The sequence below is a fragment of the Strix uralensis genome, chromosome 2 (assembly GCF_047716275.1).
Source record: "Strix uralensis isolate ZFMK-TIS-50842 chromosome 2, bStrUra1, whole genome shotgun sequence".
Classification (NCBI taxonomy): Eukaryota; Metazoa; Chordata; class Aves; order Strigiformes; family Strigidae; genus Strix; species Strix uralensis.
Window position 1 is genome coordinate 1,943,446 of NC_133973.1, and position 18,963 is coordinate 1,962,408.

The following is an 18,963-nucleotide window of genomic DNA, read 5'->3' on the forward strand; positions in this document are numbered from 1 at the left end:
CTCATGCAAGCAAAAGTTTCAGGTCTCTTAAAGTCGGCCTTGTGAATAAAGGTTACCAGGTTTTTATTAAGCTGAAACTGGAACAGGTGACATCACCACAGTTACTCATTAACTTATAAAGGAAAATCATAAAAATGAACACGAGAACAACGCCACGAATGCAACGGGTAATAAAATTAACTGCCTCACACACGGTAAAGCAAAACCCAACACGTTCCAGATGAAGTACGGGATGGTCTGTCTCAGCTGCAGAACATTCATTCCTGTCTCACTTTTCGGAAGTTAAGCATCAGCACGAGAATAAAAGGCTTTTCTCTTCCCAAAGCCTCTGCGCAGGCCCCTGGTCCCACACAGCTCCAGCGAGCCCCGCTGAGGGTGCGGGCCCGGCCCCGCCTCGGCCTGGCGCTCTCCCAGGCCGCCCCCCACCCGGGCACCCAGAGATGGCCGCGGCGGGGCAGCAGCGCCCCGGGACAGGCTGTTTCGCGGGGGACAGCGAAGGGCAGAGCTCTGGGGCTCCTCCGGGAGAGCGAGGGCGGGATCCTGAGGGAAGGGAGCCTCAGAGGGGCCCGGCGGGGCGCGCTGAGGAGAGGCCGCGGGCGGGGCGGGCGCAGCGGGCTGGCTCCCGGCGGTGGGACGCGGGGACACGCGGGGACACACGGGGGGCTGCGGGTCTGAGCCGGGGCGGGCTCTTGTCCCCTCCCCACCACCCGGTACCTGGGGCCGCCTCCATCGCGGCGTTACCGGTTTCCAGGCAACAGCGCTCCGGAGCCGCGGGCTGCGCATGCGCGGGCGGGCGGGGCGGGGCGGCGGCCGTTACCCGGTGTAACGGCGGGGGCCGAGGGGCACCGCGAAACCCCCTTTCCGCCCTGCGTTAGAGGGGATGGTGGGCTTGGTTTTAGGGGTTTTTTTCTTTTTTTAAGTAACATCTCTTTTGAGATGGAGGAAGTTTAGTGAAATGAATTCCCTAAACTTTCTGCCCACAAGGCGAAGCAGGTGCTCCCGTGCGCCGGGCACAGAATCCCAGAATCATCCAGGTTGGAAAAGCCCTTGAGGCTCCTCCAGTCCGACCATTAACCTCACACTGACCGTTCCCAACTCCACCAGATCCCTCAGCGCTGGGTCAACCCGACTCTTCAACCCCTCCAGGGATGGGGACTCCCCCCCTGCCCTGGGCAGCCCATTCCAACGCCCAACAACCCCTTCTGCAAAGAAATCCTTCCTAAGAGCCAGTCTGACCCTGCCCTGGCGCAGCTTGAGGCCATTCCCTCTTGGCCTGGCGCTGGGTCCTTGGCTCAAGAGACTCATCCCCCCTCTCTGCACCCTCCTTTCAGGGAGTTGTAGAGGTGGAGCAGAGGGCAGAGCCCGGGCGAAGCCTCGTCTCTGTGTCCGTATCCTCACATACACCTGTGTGCACTTTTTTTACACATGTATAAGCAATTTGTGAAGCTGGCGGCGGGTATTTTGTCTGGTTGTGCGGCGGAGGCCGCAGGTGCGGCGGGAGGAGGGAGGAGGGAGGTGTCCCTGCCGCCGGGCGGGCGCCGAGGGGCGGCGGAGGGAGGGGACTGCAGCCGGCGGCAGCGCCCGGCGCTGGGACAGGTGCCACGGGAAGGGGAGGGCCTGTGGGCGCGGCGGGGTGGCCCGGCGCGACGTCCGCGGCCGGGCGGAGGAGGCCGCGCCATGGCTCCGCGCGCGCGCTGGCGCTGGGCGCTGCTGCTGGCCTGGCTGCCGGCCGGTGAGTGGGGCGGCGGGGTCCCGGCCTCCCCCCCTCCCCTCGGAGCACCTCCCCGCCCCGCGGGACACCCCGGTGGCACGGGGGGTGGGGGGGCGCGGCCGCGGAGGCGCCCTCGGGTTTTTGCCCGTGGTGAGGCGCGGGGGGAGCGGCGGCGGCCCCGCGGCGAGGGGAAGGGGTGGCCTGGCCCGAGCGAGCGCCGTTCCCCCCACAACCTTGGTGTCCTCCCTCCCGGGCGGGAGAACGGGGCTGTCCCCAGCCCGGCAGGAAAGCCGTGCGGAGAGGAGTTTCGTTACCCCGGAGGTGCGGCGAGCTGCTCTCCCAGGAGGAAGTGGCCGCCCGCTTCCTGGCAGCCTCCAGTATCGGTCGTGGGCGGCCGCCTTGGCTTGGACCCGAGCACAGGCTACAGACACGCAGGGGGTTGGTTGCCCCTCGGCTTGCCACAAGCGCCCACCCCAGCCTTTGAGGCCACACCCGGCCTCTTCGGGGATCCGCGGTGCCTCCGCACCTGCTAGAGACCTGCTGGTATGGAAAACGGGAGCTCACCTCCGTGCCCACGGGCGACCTGCCGCCAGCAGAGCCCTTCCTACCAAGCTCTGCAGGTTGTCCCACAGCCTCTGACCTCCTGTAGGAAATCAAAGGTTGTTTCGTCTGGAGAAGAGGAGGCTGAGGGGAGACCTCATGGCCCTCTACAACTCCCTGAAAGGAGGGTGCAGAGAGGGGGGATGAGTCTCTTTAACCAAGTAATGAGCGATAAGACAAGAGGTAATAGCCTCAAGTTCCACCAGGGAAGGTTTAGACTGGCTCTTAGGAAGTATTTCTTTACAGAACGGGTAGTCAGGTGTTGGAATGGGCTGCCCAGGGCAGGGGGGGAGTCCCCATCCCTGGAGGTGTTCAAGAGGCGGGTCGACATAGCACTTAGGGATATGGTGTAGTTGGGATCTGTCAGTGCTAGGTTAACGGTTGGACTAGATGATCTTCAAGGTCCTTTCCAACCTAGGTGATTCTGTGTGATTCTGTAACTATCATTTTGCTTCTTGGATGCTTGGGTCTTCACCGATGATGTACCTTTAAATGCCAACGTTCACTTTTTCAGAGAACTAGTAAAAGAAGCAAAAAAATAAAGAGGTATGCTTGTTGATTGTCTTGCTTGACAGCCGTGTTCCTGCATGATGTTCTAGCTAAAACTTGGCTTCACTGGCTCTGAAGGTTAGTGTCTTCAACACGAAGCCGTAGGCCTGAGGTTGGTAGTGTCCAGATTTGTTCTTTCCAACCAGGATAAGAAGGATGGCAGCATGCAGTGGACTAATGCACTCCAAGTTCAGGAACCAGCCTTAATTTTGCAACTTTTCAGTTTTCTTGGAGGAGGTCGGTATGAAACATCAGATGTGCAGAGACATCTGACTGTCCTCCAGTGGGAACAGTAGGTTTTTAACCTACTCTTTAGAAAACGAGGAACTTCTCTTTCAACTCTGACTCTTTCGCAGAAGTAATGAGAAAGGATCCCTTTCATACAGAGCTTGGTTCCTGTAAGTGAAAAGCACGTAGTGACTTTGAGTATTTTATTCTTACTGGAGAGATGCTGCTGTAGGAAACACATGGAAAATCTGTTCTGTTTCCACGAGCCTCAGCAGGTCAGAATTTGTATGAGAATTCATCTGATTGACAATGAGATCGAGGTTTTGCCAATCTTGAGAATTTGGATTTTGGGTTGGTTTCTTGTGATTTCCTGCAGTAAGACCTGTGGTTCAGCTGTTTCACAATGAAAGCTGAAACAAGATGTGTTGAAGTACAATGCTCTTAAATAAGAGCAACTGTAACTACCTGTCACCAGTCCGGACCTCGCTTTGCTACAGCATTGTAAAAACTAGAGATCCTTGGTTTTGCTAGAGGTTTGCACGGCTGCTGGTATTTCTGTGTTTAAGTGCACGTGTGTATATTTTATTTTTCAGAAAAGCCTTGGACTCAGAGTTTATCCTGGTTCTCTCTGTGTCTGTGTGGTATTTTTAAGGCAAATGAGTTCGCTCTGCCTTCATTTTGAGTTGGCTGACCAGGAGTCTGTTTCAAACTGCAGAATTACTTGTTGATGCGGCGTTGCACCTCTGCAGCATGTTTTCCACTGGGTGAGCTCGTATTTGCCTGGAACGTACTGTGGAGGTGCAACCTAAGAGGACACTGAAAGAATGATGCTTGCAGTTGTGATCTAGATGTTCCCACGTAGTCCCTCGTTCCCTTGCTTTCATCCTGAAAACATGGAGTAGAGGGAAAGTCCTTGAATACGCGATAAAAATTGAGTGTTGGCTCATGGAGACCCTTTCAGTTGGTACCTTCCAAGCCTCCCCCTTTCCTTCCCTCCTTTCCTGCTGTTGTGGTCCCCAGTTGAGAAGCAACTGGCACAGCACTGCAACCCTGGGCTGTATTCCAGACAGGGCATCCCACACTTGCTCCGCACTGTTTGTATTCCCTTATCGAAGGCAACTGGTGATAACTTCACTATTGTTAATGACAAGCACAACTTACTGTATTATCAAAGTTTAAATAAGATAGAGATGTCTTTGGATTGTGGCTAAAATAAAGCATAGTTTATGAGAAACTTTGTAAAACCTTCCTCTATGGGTGCAGCTGCTTGGATAGAAAGTGCTGTGGAGGTTGTTACAAATGAGTTCTAAACATATGTAACAGTAACTTCATTAAAAAGGAAAAAAGGGGTAATTGATGTGTGCTGTTCTGAAGTGGCAACAAACAGATTAAGTTTAACTGTGATGCTACAGCTCAAAAGTTGTATTGTCTTAATCCTGGTCACCACTAGATAACATTCTGATGACTCAAGACAGCGAGACCTTGATAAAATTAATTTGGTGTTTATATGAACGGATGGCGCTGCAGAACTTTTCTGGTCAGCGTGACAAGCCAAGGCAATCCCATCGTTGGGCTTCTGGGCCCAATGAATTATCTCCCTCAGCTTGGAGGGACAGCTTTCCCCAGGCAGAAGAACAGAGTGATGGGCTACATAATGGCTATAAATGGTTGCTTTGGAGAAAATAATTTAGTCTATAAAGCAGGACAGCGCAGCTGGCTCAAGCTGCCTTCTGTCAGGGAAAGATGGGTCTTGAGTTCTAGCCAGGGTTTGTAGCTCTGGATGGCTTCACCAGAGGGGCTGGTGAGGTCCTTAGGTGCAGGTCCTGGATGAGGCCGAGCGAGATGTAGTTCAGTTGCTGGTCTGGGGCAGAGCGAAAGTTGTGAAGTGAGGTCTGTTCCTGCGGGCTGACTGCCTTCTGTGTTCTTGCTTGCAGGTTGCCTCTCCCTCCTGGTGACAGTGCAGGATGTTGAGCGTTACACCACCTTATTTGCCACTGTTGTCCTCAAGTGTGACTACAGCACCTCAGCTCAGCTGCAGGACGTGGTGGTGACCTGGCGCTTCAAATCCTTCTGCAAGGACCCTATCTTTGACTACTACTCGGTCTGTAAGTGTCAGGCTTGTCCTCCAAGGAATCCCTCTTCTAATGGAAAGGAAGAGGAAAGTAGACTTACTGTGTAATACAAGCTTTTGACCCTTCCTGCCCACAAACCAGGTCAGGTGGTGGTATTTCCCTGTGCTCCAAGAAAAAATAAGTCATGACTGTGATTTCCTTTGCAGTGTCAAGGCTTTATGATATGACGTTGTCGAAATCCCATCCAAAGCAGCTCATTTGTCCTTGTCATCAACTCAGAAGGCAGAGAAGCTCAGCCATGTTTGGCACATGTCAATCTTGGCAGCCTCATCTTAAGCCTCAGCATGTTTGAAAGCAAGGGCCCTGCAACAAGTGGACTTTATGATTCCGTGGGGGACCCCATGGTTAGAGCTAGTTTGTTACTGATTTTAGGAAGCAGAAGAAGCACGTGCATTTTGGAGGGCAGAAGGACTTCTAAGTAGTATGATTTAGTACTGGTGGCAGCACTTCACGTGCAGACATTCTGTCACGTATAGCCTTCATTCAGGAGTGTTTAAGATGGTATGAAAAGTGCATCCTGGGGTGCATCAAACACAGTATAACCAGCTGGTCAAAAGAGGTGATGATCCCACTATATTTAGCATTGGTGCAGCCTCAGCTTGAGTATTGTGTGCAGTTCTGGGCCCCACAGTTTAAGAAGGGTGTGAAGGTCCTTGAATGCATCCAGAGGAGGGCAACAAAGCTGGTGAAAGGGCTGGCAGGCATGTCCTCTGAGGAGTGACTGAGGACTCTTGGCTTGTCTAGTTTGGATAAAAGGAGGCTGAGGGGCATCCTCATGCTCTCTACAGCTTCCTGGGGATGAGAAGTGGAGAGGGAGGTGCTGAGCGCTTCTCCCTGGTATCCAGCGATGGGATGTGTGGGAATGGTTTAAAGCTGTGTCAGGGGAGGTTTAGACTGGACATTAGGCAGCATTTCTCTACAGAGAGGGTGGTCAAACACTGGAACAGCTTCTTAGAGAGGTTGTTGATGCCCCAAGTCTGTCAGTGTTTAAGAGGCATTTGTACAATGCTCTTGATAATATGCTTTAACTTTTGGTCAGTCCTGAAGTGGTCTAGATGTAGTTCCCTTCCAACTGAGCTATTCCTATTCCTTTCCTATTCCTAATTTCTAATTTCTATTTCTATTCCTATTCTATATAAACCCTGCAGTATGGCCAGTTAAGCTGGCCAGCCTTAGCTTAACTGCACACTTAAGACTGAGCTCAGAGTGGGGAGCCTGGACTTCTGTGGTGTCTTAGTGCCCAAACTCTCCTTGATGCAGTCTGGATGGGTTGGGTAGGCACGTTAATAAGTGCTCTACAGCCTAGTCCACAAGCAGGTGGGTCCCTGGCTCTGCTGATCCCAGCATAACGTGAGTGCTTTGAGTCCAGGCTCAACAGGGACAAAAAGCGTGGTTGCTTAGTTGGGTCTGCTCCTCATGATCCATTGTAGATACAGTGGTGGAGGAGCCTCTGACAAGCTTTGTCCTCTCCTCTCTTCACTGCAAGCCCTTTACAGACAATGCTGACTGTATCAGTTGTCTCCCCAAATCTCAGCTCCCAAATACCTGGCAATTCAATGTTAGTTTATATTGTGAGTCTGTCATAAGAGTATTGCACAGAAAATTGCCTCTAGTCCTCCATTAGTTTGGTTTGGTGTCTCTACGCATAATCCTTATCTGGAATCAGATGATGGATTCTTTTCTGTCTTTATGAACTCCACAACATCTAATGGGATAATAGGGAGACAATCCCTATTCATGTATGTCTGGAGATTTTGTTTGGTAAATAAACACCCTTTTGATTTAGTTCCAGCACTCTTGGGAGTTTTACACCTTTTTTTCCTTGCAGTTTATCTTCATACTGGAAGCTGCCCTCCAGCCTAACACCATTAGCTTCTTTCTACTGTTGTTCTTTCAGTTGTGAGTACAGGAGGGATCTCCTGTGCAGCTCCAGCATTCCCAAAATCTCTGCCATTCCTGTGGCTCTACCTCTGTTTGCTTTTGAGTACTCCAAAGCAACTTGTCCTTGCTGGTTTGAAGCCATGCTTTCTATTACTAAACCAAAGCAAATGCACACACACGTTCAAGAGTTTCTCCGCTGCTCCCAAGGGGATAGAAATTGGTTCTTTGAAATAACTTTTGGCATCTTACTTGATGATATGTGTTTGTAGCGTACCAGGCTGGTTTAGCTCTTGGCCAGGACCCATCTGACGACTGCAATGACAGCCAGCGAAGGGTGCGCATTGTCATCCAGAAGTCTGGGCAGAAGGAGCCGGTGCTGGGTATCGACTACCAGCAACGAAAGATCACCATTCAGAACCGTAAGTGACCTGACCTCCCAGGCAGGCAGTGAACTCAGTAACTATCAAATATCTGGGCCTACTAAGTGAAGAGAAGCATAAACATGGCTAATGTCTTCTGTAGCGTACATCTTCTGTGAGTTGGCAATGGAGTAAGAGCTGTGAAGGGCCCTGTCCCCAGCTGGCCTGAGGGTGTTGGAGGTGCTACAAGCTAAGGTTGAGCTGAGGATGCTTGAGCATTTTGCTGAAGAGCACAGAAGGAAACTGAGGAGCCCAGAGGCTAGAAAACAGTTTGTTCTTCTAAGAAATACTGCATAATTGTCCAGGTGTATTATATGCTCCCTGCTGTCCCTGAAGCAATAGCTGTTGCTCCTGCCAGAAGAGTTATTGGGATGGCTGACCTAGCGGGGACAGTGATCTGTGTTCCAAAACCAGTCGGGTTTGCAGTTGGCAGCAGCCGGTATCTGTCAACATCCATCACCCAGCAGCATGCTGGTCATTTCACTCCACACAGAACTAGTCCCGCTTCTAAGTAGCATCACCTTCCAGCAACGCAAACAAAAAAGGGACTGGTGGTTAATGCTGTTTACAGGAGCTGTCAGTGGACTCAAATGGGATTGTTTGAAGGGGACGGCTTGGGAGGAGGGGAGATGCAGTACCACATGTCACCTGCAGGCAGAGGGCCCTCTTAGAGTGGGGCCTGAAAGTAGTGTCTGTCTACAGGAGCGGACCTTGTCATCAGTGAGGTCATGTGGTGGGACCACGGCGTGTACTACTGCACTGTGGAAGCACCAGGAGATACCTCAGGTGATGCGGACAAAGAAGTTAAGCTGATTGTTCTCCGTAAGTGCCTGTGGTTTGTTGCCTGGGTGGCAGATGTCTCCTCCTGTTCTCTTCCCTCTCCGCCCCCCCAAGATGTCTCCAGCAGTGGAGAGGTGCTCAGTAACTTACCATGCCCAGGTACATCAGGATCCTCTTTCTCTCTCCATTTTTCCCATAGACTGGCTCACAATACTCCTCATCGTTCTCGGCGGCCTCCTCCTCCTTCTGCTGATTGGAGTATGCTGGTGCCAGTGCTGCCCCCAGTATTGCTGCTGCCACGTCCCATGTGTCTGCTGCCCCACCCGGTGCTGCTGTAACGAGGAAGGTGAGATTCAAGCAAATGTGCATCCATTCATGGCTTCTGTCAAGACAAAAGCTTGACTAGGAGCTTGCTGAGCTCCACTTTCTCCCTCCAGTTCAGCATCCTTACAGACTAAGACCTTTTTTTGGCCAGTGTGACCTCTGTGACCAGCTTATCTGAGTTTAGAGGAGGGGAGCTAGGATGTGTGGAGCCCATCTTGCTCCTCTGTGTCCTACTTTCAGAAGTTCCTCCTCACTCACACCTCGATACCAACTTCTCTCATGTCACCCAGGGCACGATCAGCTCCCTTGTGTGAGTAGCTCGGGACTTTTCTTCCCTGTCTTGTGGTTCATATGCCTGTGCATGTGAGGAAGGCAAGCAAATGCCTTGGTACTACTCTCCAAACTGGCTTAATCTTCAAGTGTGTTGTTCTGAGAGGTAATTATGTAAAAATTGGAATTTTCTGTCTTGATGTTATTTTCAGAGCAGCTTCTTCCTCAATAAAAAGCTTTTGTTTTCCTTTGTGGAAGGAAGTGAGAAGAAAGGAGAAAGATTATCTCTCTTGGTGGTCAACCATCCAAATGCATTCTGAGGTTTTCAGGGTCAAGAGAAACTTTGTTGTGTGTTGGTTTTAGCAGTAATAAAGATTTTGCAGCCAGGCCCTGTTCTCATAATAAGGCCACTGTTTAAATTTTGGCTGCTAAGGTCATATAACCTCTGTCTTCCTGTAACTGAAACTTAGCGGCAACACAAGGCAGTTTACACAATCTGATAGGAACAAAATGCAACAAATACATTTATTTATCACTGAAATCACCAGTTTCTTCCCTAGATGCTACAAGGAGAGGATTTATGGACAAGGAGCTGTGTTTCTGGTTTCCCTTTACTTGCAAAAGAGCTATTTGGTATACCTTAGGTGTTAGTAAGCTGTGAGAGTTTTAGATTTAGACTTAATTTGCTTAGCCCTTGCAAAGAGAGAACAGAGCATCCCTCTTACTGCTAAAACCAAAACACTTTCTGGGGGCTTTACAGGCTGTCAAGTAAAATGCGTGGTGTTGAGGAGGCTATAGAAATTTGGCAGAAAAGTTAGTTTCCATGAAGGGAGAAAGAGGTGATGGAGATGAAAGACTGACACCTCCAGACTTCCTAGTTCATATCAAAATAGGGATTCAGAATATGCGTGAGCTCCTTTTTGTTTTTCTGTGCTGTAGAAGATGATAGCACACACCAGACTGCTGCTGTCTTTCCTGCCTCCTGTTGAGGACAGGTAGGAGGGATTCTTGTGGGGTTCCCAAAATCTCTCCCTGCTCACGAGAGAAGGTACAGACAAGTCCAGCCTCCTTGACTGGCTGCTGAATTCTGTGGCTGTAATTTCCATCCCAGCTGTCTGCCCTCTTTATGCACTTTGCAAGGGATCCTTGTGCCTGCTCCCCTCCTGTAGCGCACCTTCTCTTCCCTTCATCCTGCCTCTGACTTGTGCACTCCAAGAAATGAACTGGAGGCCTTAAAAACCACAAGGAGATAGATACAAGGGATATCTTAAAAAACAGTCCTGAGGAATTACAGTTCCATACAGCTGAAGAGAAGCCAGAAATCCGCAACTAAACCTCAGGAGTTACGGAGCGAGCCGAGTACCGGTGATTTCTGCCCAACTGTTGGCCACTAGAGGGTAGCCTAGATCTGCTGAACAGTCATTGAGGCAAAGTAATCCTGGGTGTTTTAAGTCAGGTCATTAACTAACATGATTTTGAACCGAGTAATAAAAGAAGTGCATTGTTTGAGTAATTCAGAATTGGTGTACAGAAACATGCTCCAGGAGCAAGCCAATTACATTCCCCATGGAAAGCTCCGAGAAAAGCTCACCAGGGTAAATATACATATGACCTCCTTCTGTTGCTATTAGTTCCCTTTCTACTGTGGACTTCTTCCACTAATGAATTGGTGAAAGATAGGATATACTTGCACCTGGGTCTGACTAGGTTGGAAAATATTTTTTTTTATAATTGGATAATTGGCCCAGCAGCTGTAGAGTCTGTCAAAGGCGAAGAACAATCTTTCTCAGTACGTGAGTGGAACAACACGACATTCTGGCAAAGCTTTATAGCGGGTCTGAGGTTTGGAGTTAGGGTGAATCTGACCTACCTCAAGTAAATATGTTCACTTTAAAGAGAGATATGTAACTTTACTTCCATTTTGCAGCTGGGGAACCAGAGTGTATATCGGGTTCAAACTGGAAGGCAAAGTATCTGGGGAAGGAAGACGGGGTGAAGGAAGTCCAAGGGTAATTCTGCATGTGTTCAGCTGTAGGAAGAGATCAGAGAATTACAGGGACAGGATGACTTTGGTCCTAGTGGCTGCCTTTATACCCTAAGGAGGGGAATCCTAAATAAGTATGCCCACAGCTGCTGGGCCTTTCACTCCTCGGGCAAAGACTGGTCAAAACCGAGGGAGGCACATTCAGCAGGTTGTAGAACATTCTCAAGGTGATAACTGGAAGAATGGGAGAGGAAGAGATAAGGCCTTTCCCTTCTTTTGATCCTTTTTCATTTTCCTCTTTCTCTCTTCCTCTACATTTAAAACCTAAACTGGAGGAAAATCCCTTGGGGGAAAAAAAAAAAGAGGCAAGTTTGGCATAAAATGCTTGAAAGCTGCTACCTCAGGCCACACAGCTCTGAAGAAAAGTCAGAGTATTATGATTAAAAACCCTGAAGTTTCCAGCTTTGTAGTTCCCTCTGGTTGGAGCCAGGCTGGGGAGTAGAGAACGAAATGGAGCTGCATGAACTGTGAGGAAAGGGAAGGATGTGTTGAGAGGCATGGTCGGTCCGTGTTTTGCTGCAAGTGGTACTCTATAAACTCAGTGAAACAGCTAAAGGAGGACATGTTTAATAACCTGGAGTGAAATGGAGAGTTCACTCCCAAAGAGCATGCAGTCTAAATGCTGCCTGCTGCAGATGAACCCAGGGGACAGAATTAATTGGAGCTTAGCTGTAGCCTGGTTTCTTAAAGAAGCAAGGCTTATGCAGTTAACTTGTCTGTCTATCCCCTATCTCTTTCCCTCCAGTAGCTTTTAATTTTATCAGCCAAGTTCAGCCAGATTTATCAGGGGGGTAAAAGTCTCAAAGGCAATTACATTCCTATCTGTCTCCTGATGTGTATAGCCAGGAATGTTCTGTTCATGCCTGACCAGAGAAGAGGCTGCAGTAAAAGCCTGCCACTTCTGAAACTCCCGAGAAGTCATATGAGAGAAATTTTGCAAAGGCCCTGTTGCAGAAAAGCTTCACCCAGTAATGACAGACAAACCATGCAGAGTCGGGCTTTGTAAGGTCTGGAGCTTGCAGAATTTATTTGCTCGTAAACTGAAGTGCTGATTGTCTGTGGTAGAAGGAGTAAGTTTCTGTAAGATGTTTTTAGGTATTCCCAAAAAAGAAGCAGCAATGAGCAATGAAGACAAGGATGGTGAGGTTGTCTGTGTAGAGGAGGTGAGATGGAAGAGCTGAAAAAAGTGAAGTGAAATTGAAGCCTGACCCCGTGAGTAGGGGTCTGGAGTTAACAGTGGTGGAAAAACTGAGGGAGTTTTTCCACTGAGTTTGCTCTTTTGGCACACTGGACATTGCTGTTGAGAACAGGAAATTTAGTTTGTTCACCAGTTTGACCACACCGTCCTAAGGGGTTTAATTTTAGCAGTCATGCTGAGGTAAACTACAGAGAGAGACAACAAGAGTGGTTGAAAGACTAGAAAGGGAGAAGCTGGACAGTGCATCTCTAAGTGCCCTATTTGTGGAACAGAGAGGAAATAATGGAGTATGGTGTGGAAAATATGATCTGGACAGAGCCTACATGAAAGTGGCAAAAAAAGGTCTCATTTAGCTGTAAATCAAAGCCAAAAGGACCAATGATGAGCTGAAAGAGTTTTAAGAGGGAAAACAGTGTGGTATGTCTTGCTGTATGAAACATTATTTCCCACCTTTCTGCAACTATACTCATAATGACAGGGCAGGTAGAAGTCTTGCATTTGGTTATGTGCTATGGACTTAATCACAGTGCCATTTGTTCCCAGTTGCTGGAACTGTACCTGAAATGTCAGGCCATAACCCTTTGCTTCTGTTTTAGGTATCTTTTTGAAGCTGTACAACTTCATATTGGAATTTTCAGGGCTCTGGAAATTCCAGGGTGGAGAGAGCTTTTCATTCTGTGAATTTTCCTATATCTGATCACATCCAAAGGCTACAGTCTATCAAGCAAAACAGTGTGTGGTCTGCAAGCTGTGCTCTCTGGATAGCTGCTGTAAGCTTTCGTCGTCTTCTTTTACAGTACTGGAACGGCATCGGTTCATGAAGCAGGCTCAGGCATTTGCACCTTGGATGGCACCCAACATGTTCTATGGAGGTGGCGACAGGAACTCACAACTTTCCTCTTACCAGCTGAACCCTCTACTGCAACAAGGTGAGACCATGGGCATCATTTCAGAGGGAAATCAGGATGAGAAACAGGTAACTTCTCAGGGAGGTTCATCAGTGAAGCTTTAGCCTCTCTACTACAAGAGAGAAAGGTGTTCCTAGCATGACTGCAAGTCCTAGCATGACAGCTCTGCTACATCTGCAGCTACTGTAGACTTGCCTGGGTGGATAAGTACAGCCTATCCGTCTTAAGTGTCTTGCTAGGCTCAGTGCTGGGTTTAGTAGTTTAATGCTAACTAAGGTATATCTGTGCTACACCCCAGCGACTGCAGGGTAAATATATCCAGCTTATCTCATGTGGTAGAGAGGGTACTGTCTCTTTGTTCTGCTGTGCTGGTCACGGTCAACTCCTTATAGCCAAAATTGACATGACAAGTGAGGTGCAATTTGTTTGAGTTCTTATCAAATGTCTAGTCTTCAAATGATTAAGGGCAAACTGCCTTCTGTGCAATAGATCTAGCCTGCGTGCAGCAAAAAATGAAGGACTCTTTAATGAACCGGGAAGGATTTTTCAGTTGTTCTGCCCCAAAATCACTTGTATTAGTGGTATTTATTTGTAACTTTAATGGAGGAGGGAAGATGGAGTCTCTGAAGTCCTAGAGAAATAAGTAATAAAATAACTTATTACCAGTAATATTATTTAATCGCCCAAGGAAAATAGAAGAATTCAACATAATGACTTCTCAAATAAATGTAACATGGTTTTTATCTGAAATTAACTTTTGATCACTATACAGCAGACACAGATTTACTCTGTGTCTGATGAGTCTTAACTGTTGTTTGAAGAAATAGTTTGCAAACATCTTAAATGCTAGATTCAAGATGTTTGAGTATATACTTTTTTAGCTCACTAGTTAATTCTACAGTCACCATTTTTCCTAGCCAGGGCAGCAGTTTTCCTTAGGAAGATCTGGTGACTGAGCCACCACGATTTAAGACAAAATACATAGAGTCTTCTCAAAGAAATCCATGTGCATGCTGGCAGAAAATGGGCAAGTAAGTTCCTCGGGCAGTTTCTTAGCCTGTGTTATCACAGTCCTTAAATCTCCTGTGCTTAAGTTTCCCTTAAATTTGTTTCAGGTCAGCTTTTTAGAGATGTTGGGTAGAAGGGACCTCTAAGGTCATCTAGTTCTACCTCTGGCTCAAAGCAGGACTGTCACCAACCTCAGTCACATTAGCTGTGGCTTTGTCCAGCTGATTCTTGGAAACCTACAAGGATGGCAATTCCGTGACTTCTCTGGGTAACTGTTCCAGAGCTGGACCAGTGTCCTAGTGAAGAAACTTCTCCATTTGCTGCTTACATCTATACATACATGTGTGTGTATGTGTGCATATAGAGAAAAAATTATTTTTCTTTTGCAATATTGATTCATATTTCTTCCAGTTCCATGAGATAGAAGAGGAAACACTATGAACTTTCTCTGATTTTTTTTTTTTTTTTAATAAAATTTGGTATCTATGCTGTACGAAAAAAATGTTCCTTTCTCTAAATCTAGAAACTGTATTTCCAGGTGTGCTGGATGGCTTTGATTTCTTACCTCTCTGTGCTGCCCAAAACACAGATCATGCTGCAACTTACTAGTTAATACTGTTTGCACCTTATCTTGTGTGGTCTGGATGTGCTGGTTGTGGTGCTTGAGGCTCGCGCAGCTCTTGCAGTGAGGAGCAGCAGGACAAGAGAGGCTCAAAAGGGACTCAGCCAGAATCATTAATGCAGAAGGGCCCTCTTTATTGTTTCTCCTTGACTTGCTGCATTCTCCTGTGCTTTTATCCTCAGATGTGTCTCTGCAGAACAGTCTTCCACTGGTGCAGCCACAAGCTCAGCTTTCCCCTAACAAGGGTGTTTTGGACTATCTGGAGTCTGAAATCCAAAACATTAACATGTCCCAGCTCCGGCCACCCTCCCACCAGCGGCAGGCTGTGCAGCCCAGCTTGCTGTCCTCCCTGGGCTCCGAGATCATGCCACCTCCTCTCGCTGATCCCATCTCCTCCATCCATGGGAGCAGCAACTCCTCACGGCCACAGAGAGCTGCCCGCAACCCCAGACCCTGGGACTCAGCAGCAGAGGACAGGAGGGAAAACCGGAGGTGGCCCTTGCCTACCAGTGGGGATTCTCATTCCAGCTACAGTCGGGAGCCCTGGGACAGGCAGCAAGAGGATCATCCTCAGAGGCAGAGGACAGGGGGCTACAATGGCAGGCCCCAGCACTCCAGACGGGATGTGTCACCCCCACGCCAGGCTGAGAGGGGCAAGAGCAGCAGCAGCAGCTGCAGTTTCTACCCAGAGGAGGCCAAGGAGCGCTCCAGCCACCATCATGGCTGGAGACAGGAGCCCGCAGGGAGGCGAGAACACCAGCACCACACCAGAACGAGCAATAACTCAGGTCAGCGCCGGCACAGCTACTCTCCCCCTTCTCGCCGGGGGTCGTGGAGCTCCTCAGAAGAGCCAGTCCGTCTCCCAGCGACAAACCGCAGGCGGAGGCACCGGTCTCGGGAATGGCCAGAAGATAAACCCCCTAGTTATCGCTCATTAGAAATCACCCCAGGTCAGGACAAGAAGCACAAAGGCAGCGCAGGGCCACGCTCGGTGAGTCAACTGCCTTTTTGCCTTCCTATCTAAGGGAAGAGGTGGGTTTTGGGGAGTGAGAGTGAATGTTTGTTGCTTTCTGCATCTTGTTGTCTTCCAAACAGAGGGCAAGGAACACTGGGTGCCCTGCGCAGCTTGGTTATGAAGAGGCTGCTGAGGTCCCTGCCTTCAGACATGTGTTGCGTGGCTCTAGTGTGTTCAGGGGCAAAGTGAGCAGTCCAGTAAAGTAGGTCCCCTATCATGTCCCACACTGGGTGACATGTGACGCCTTCTCACTCCTGTCCCCACCGAGGGGCATTTGGGACTCTAGGGATGTGTTGGTGTTAGAATGGCTGTCCTCCTGGCCCTGCCTGGGGAAAAAGCACTTCCAGAGTAGGCAGCAGTACTGACTATCCCTCTGCAACCCTCTCTGGTGTTGGTTTACTTCTGATTTCTTTTAACATGTGCACGATTCTCCTATTATCGATCTCCAACTTTTAATTTTTATAGTATATTGGTGATATTTTTAAGGTGGTTCATATGGGAAAGCATCCAGGTAAGATGCCTAAAGCTATGTGAAATAAGCTTTAAGATCTTGGCTGGCCGTAGTGGTGAGAAATGTGTGATCCTCCAGGCCAGGTGGAAGAGGATGGCTCGCTTGTTGGGACTCCTGAGAACTGGACATGGATTATACGGGCAGTGAACAGCTCTTGTTCACAGCTCATCTTGTCAGATTACACTGGGACTAGATTTCAGGTAGCAACTTAAGCGTGAAAAACTTCATATCCAATTCCTAGTTTGCTAATTAGTGTATTCTCCCTTAAAAAATGAAGGGTTTTTTTTTAAAATAAAAAAAAATGTTAAGTGTCCCGTATCACATATATGCAGAATTTTACCAGGGTGGGGAGTCTTCTCAAAGGGCTGTATTGTGCACATCACTATTTTCCCTTTCAAGTTTTGGAAGAAAGTGCAGTTCTAGTCCCAGCGGGGATGTGTGTATGTACGAATAGTTTTGTTATGGTGCTCAGAGCAGGTAGGAAGTCATATGATTTCCATTCATCCTTCCTTGTTCCTGAATCTTTTATTTTCTCTTGCAGGACAGAGGAAGTTCCCACAGTGGAAGAAGCATAGTCATTTAATGCCAGGACTGGACTCTCTTAGCTTTTCTACTGTGTAGGTTGGGATGGCTGCTTTTGATTGAACAGACAACCAGGAAGAAAACAGAGGAAGCAGCTTCCCCTTAGACATACAACTCTGAAGAATCTATGTCTAGTGTCCATGAAAGCAATACAGAACCCATTTTTTTTCTTGCTGTGATTTGGAAACTTAGGTTTGCAACAGGCTGTGGTCTGTTGAAAACGTTCTACTGGAAACAGCAGATTTTTACAGTAAATGGTATATTCCCAATCTTTAAAGAGAGATACCAGCTGTCTTTGTTGGGTGCCCTGGCACTGCAATGAGCCCAGTCCGTAGAATACTGGTCCTTTGCACACCAGTTACTGGAGAAGGGTTCCAGAGATCACAGAGTTGTAAAGTCACAGGACAGTAGAATAATTTAGGTTGGAAGAGACCTCTGGAGGTCATCTGATCCTGTCCTCTGGGAGTTTCTGTAGGGAGGCACAGCGTTTCCTTTCTAAAGCCCTCTGTTGTGCTTCAGAGAGTATAATGTTTCCTGCTTCTGCCTGGCTGCTCAGCGTAGTTGGGGCAGTTGCTTCCCTTTGTCCCCACTAAGCCTCTCTCCCAAACAGAAGGGTCACAGTGTTGGAAGGACGTTTGACTGCCTTAATAAGGGCTCACTAGCACATCTGCAAATTGCCAGCTCCTCTACCCAATACTGACTGAAACAACCTACCCTACTTTAAAGTTAGACCTTAGTGCCTTAAAAGATGCTTGTGCTAGCCTTTAACCCAGACTGGAATTTGTAAACTTAAAGGTCTAAATTGACCAGGGTTTGGCCACCCCTCCAGAGACTGAGAAAGGTATGACTACTGTCCCTCACACCATGGACCAGAATTTCCTTCAACTGTAGGAAGCATGGCTTTGGTGGATATAGCTTTCCTAAGCCATGTACTCTTTTCTATGCATTTTATATTCTCCCTTTGCTCTCTGTGCCATGTATCATATACATGGTATGGGATAAAGGACTCTGAAGAAATCTGACAGTCACCATTTTTACTATTGTCCTTGATCTTTAACCTGCCGTGCACATGTGGCACGTCTGATCTGTAGCTAGATTGCAGGGTTTTCTCATCTCTCACTTTGCAGCTAGAACACGTAATTTCTCTATGCTCTGAGACCAGTTGCAAGGAAGAACTTGCCATTTATCCTCGATGTGATTCATCCACTGTTTTCATTTAAAATGTGCTGGGAAAAGAGAGGTTCTCTGGATGCTGGCTGCTTCCACAGGAAAATGTCTTGCCAAAGGCCCTTCTTGGATTCCTGTTGTCAGGGAGCTTTCGGAGCATCTTGTGAATTACTTTGTAACCTAGAGGCACTAGAGTCTGGCCAGTATCAATGACTGTATTGCCCACTTTATTTCCCAGCCAGTGCCACATGGGACACTTGCTACTATTTGTTCTTTAATGTCCTAATTACTGCTGTGTCTACGCTTTCCCTTGAAAGACTGACTTGGAGAGGCTTTCACTTTGCCCACCTCCTTTTTTTCTTTTCTTTGGACAATGATGGAAAACATCACACTTGGAGCACATGCTCCTAGTTGGATATGCAATGCAGTTACTGGCTGACCGAATGCTACCACAGAGTTCATTTTCCTTCAGTTTCTTGGCTGACAGTGCTTATTTCCAATTCCTGTGTATGGAGACCCACTAGCTTCTCTGATTGACTTCATTCCAGAACCGGAGGCCGACTTTTTGAAGACAGAAGGGCCGTTCGCTAGCAGTTGACAGCTAGCACAAAAAAGAGCTAAAAGACTAACTCCAAAGTGTGAATTCAAGAAAGGAAGGCTGTATTAAGCATAGTTCTTGTCTGCATTAGACCCAAACTGTGAATAATGTGAACTGACCCGTGAGTTACATCTGAAACAGAGGGAATTAAGTGTGTGTGCAGAACTTGCAAATCCAGTATCACCCTTGAATCTGGTTCTCAGCCACTGGCTGTGAATCATTTTTATTCTTATTTAATGACATTCTGAGGATTTTACATACTCCATCTTCTATGATAGGCTAGTATTTTTATTAGTTAAGAGGAGTTTATGGTGACTGCAGTGACAGAAAATAAATACGAGGCTCCTTCTTCCAAACCTGGCATCCTGTTTTGACTTTTGCGTTGCCCTGTGGCAACTTTTAGCAGATACCCAGGG

The 18,963-nt window shown here is 48.1% G+C and overlaps 1 protein-coding gene across 1 annotated transcript; it reads left to right on the plus strand.

The window, feature by feature from the left end:
• Positions 1 to 1,675: 1,675 nt before the first annotated feature.
• ILDR1 (immunoglobulin like domain containing receptor 1) lies at positions 1,676 to 17,361 on the plus strand. Its single transcript, XM_074860823.1, has 8 exons — positions 1,676 to 1,732; positions 5,023 to 5,193; positions 7,371 to 7,520; positions 8,223 to 8,342; positions 8,500 to 8,646; positions 12,934 to 13,065; positions 14,857 to 15,665; positions 16,742 to 17,361. The coding sequence occupies exons 1-8, from the start codon at positions 1,678 to 1,680 to the stop codon at positions 16,781 to 16,783; spliced, it is 1,626 nt and encodes a 541-aa protein (XP_074716924.1). The 5' UTR covers positions 1,676 to 1,677; the 3' UTR covers positions 16,784 to 17,361.
• The last annotated feature ends 1,602 nt before the right edge of the window (positions 17,362 to 18,963 follow it).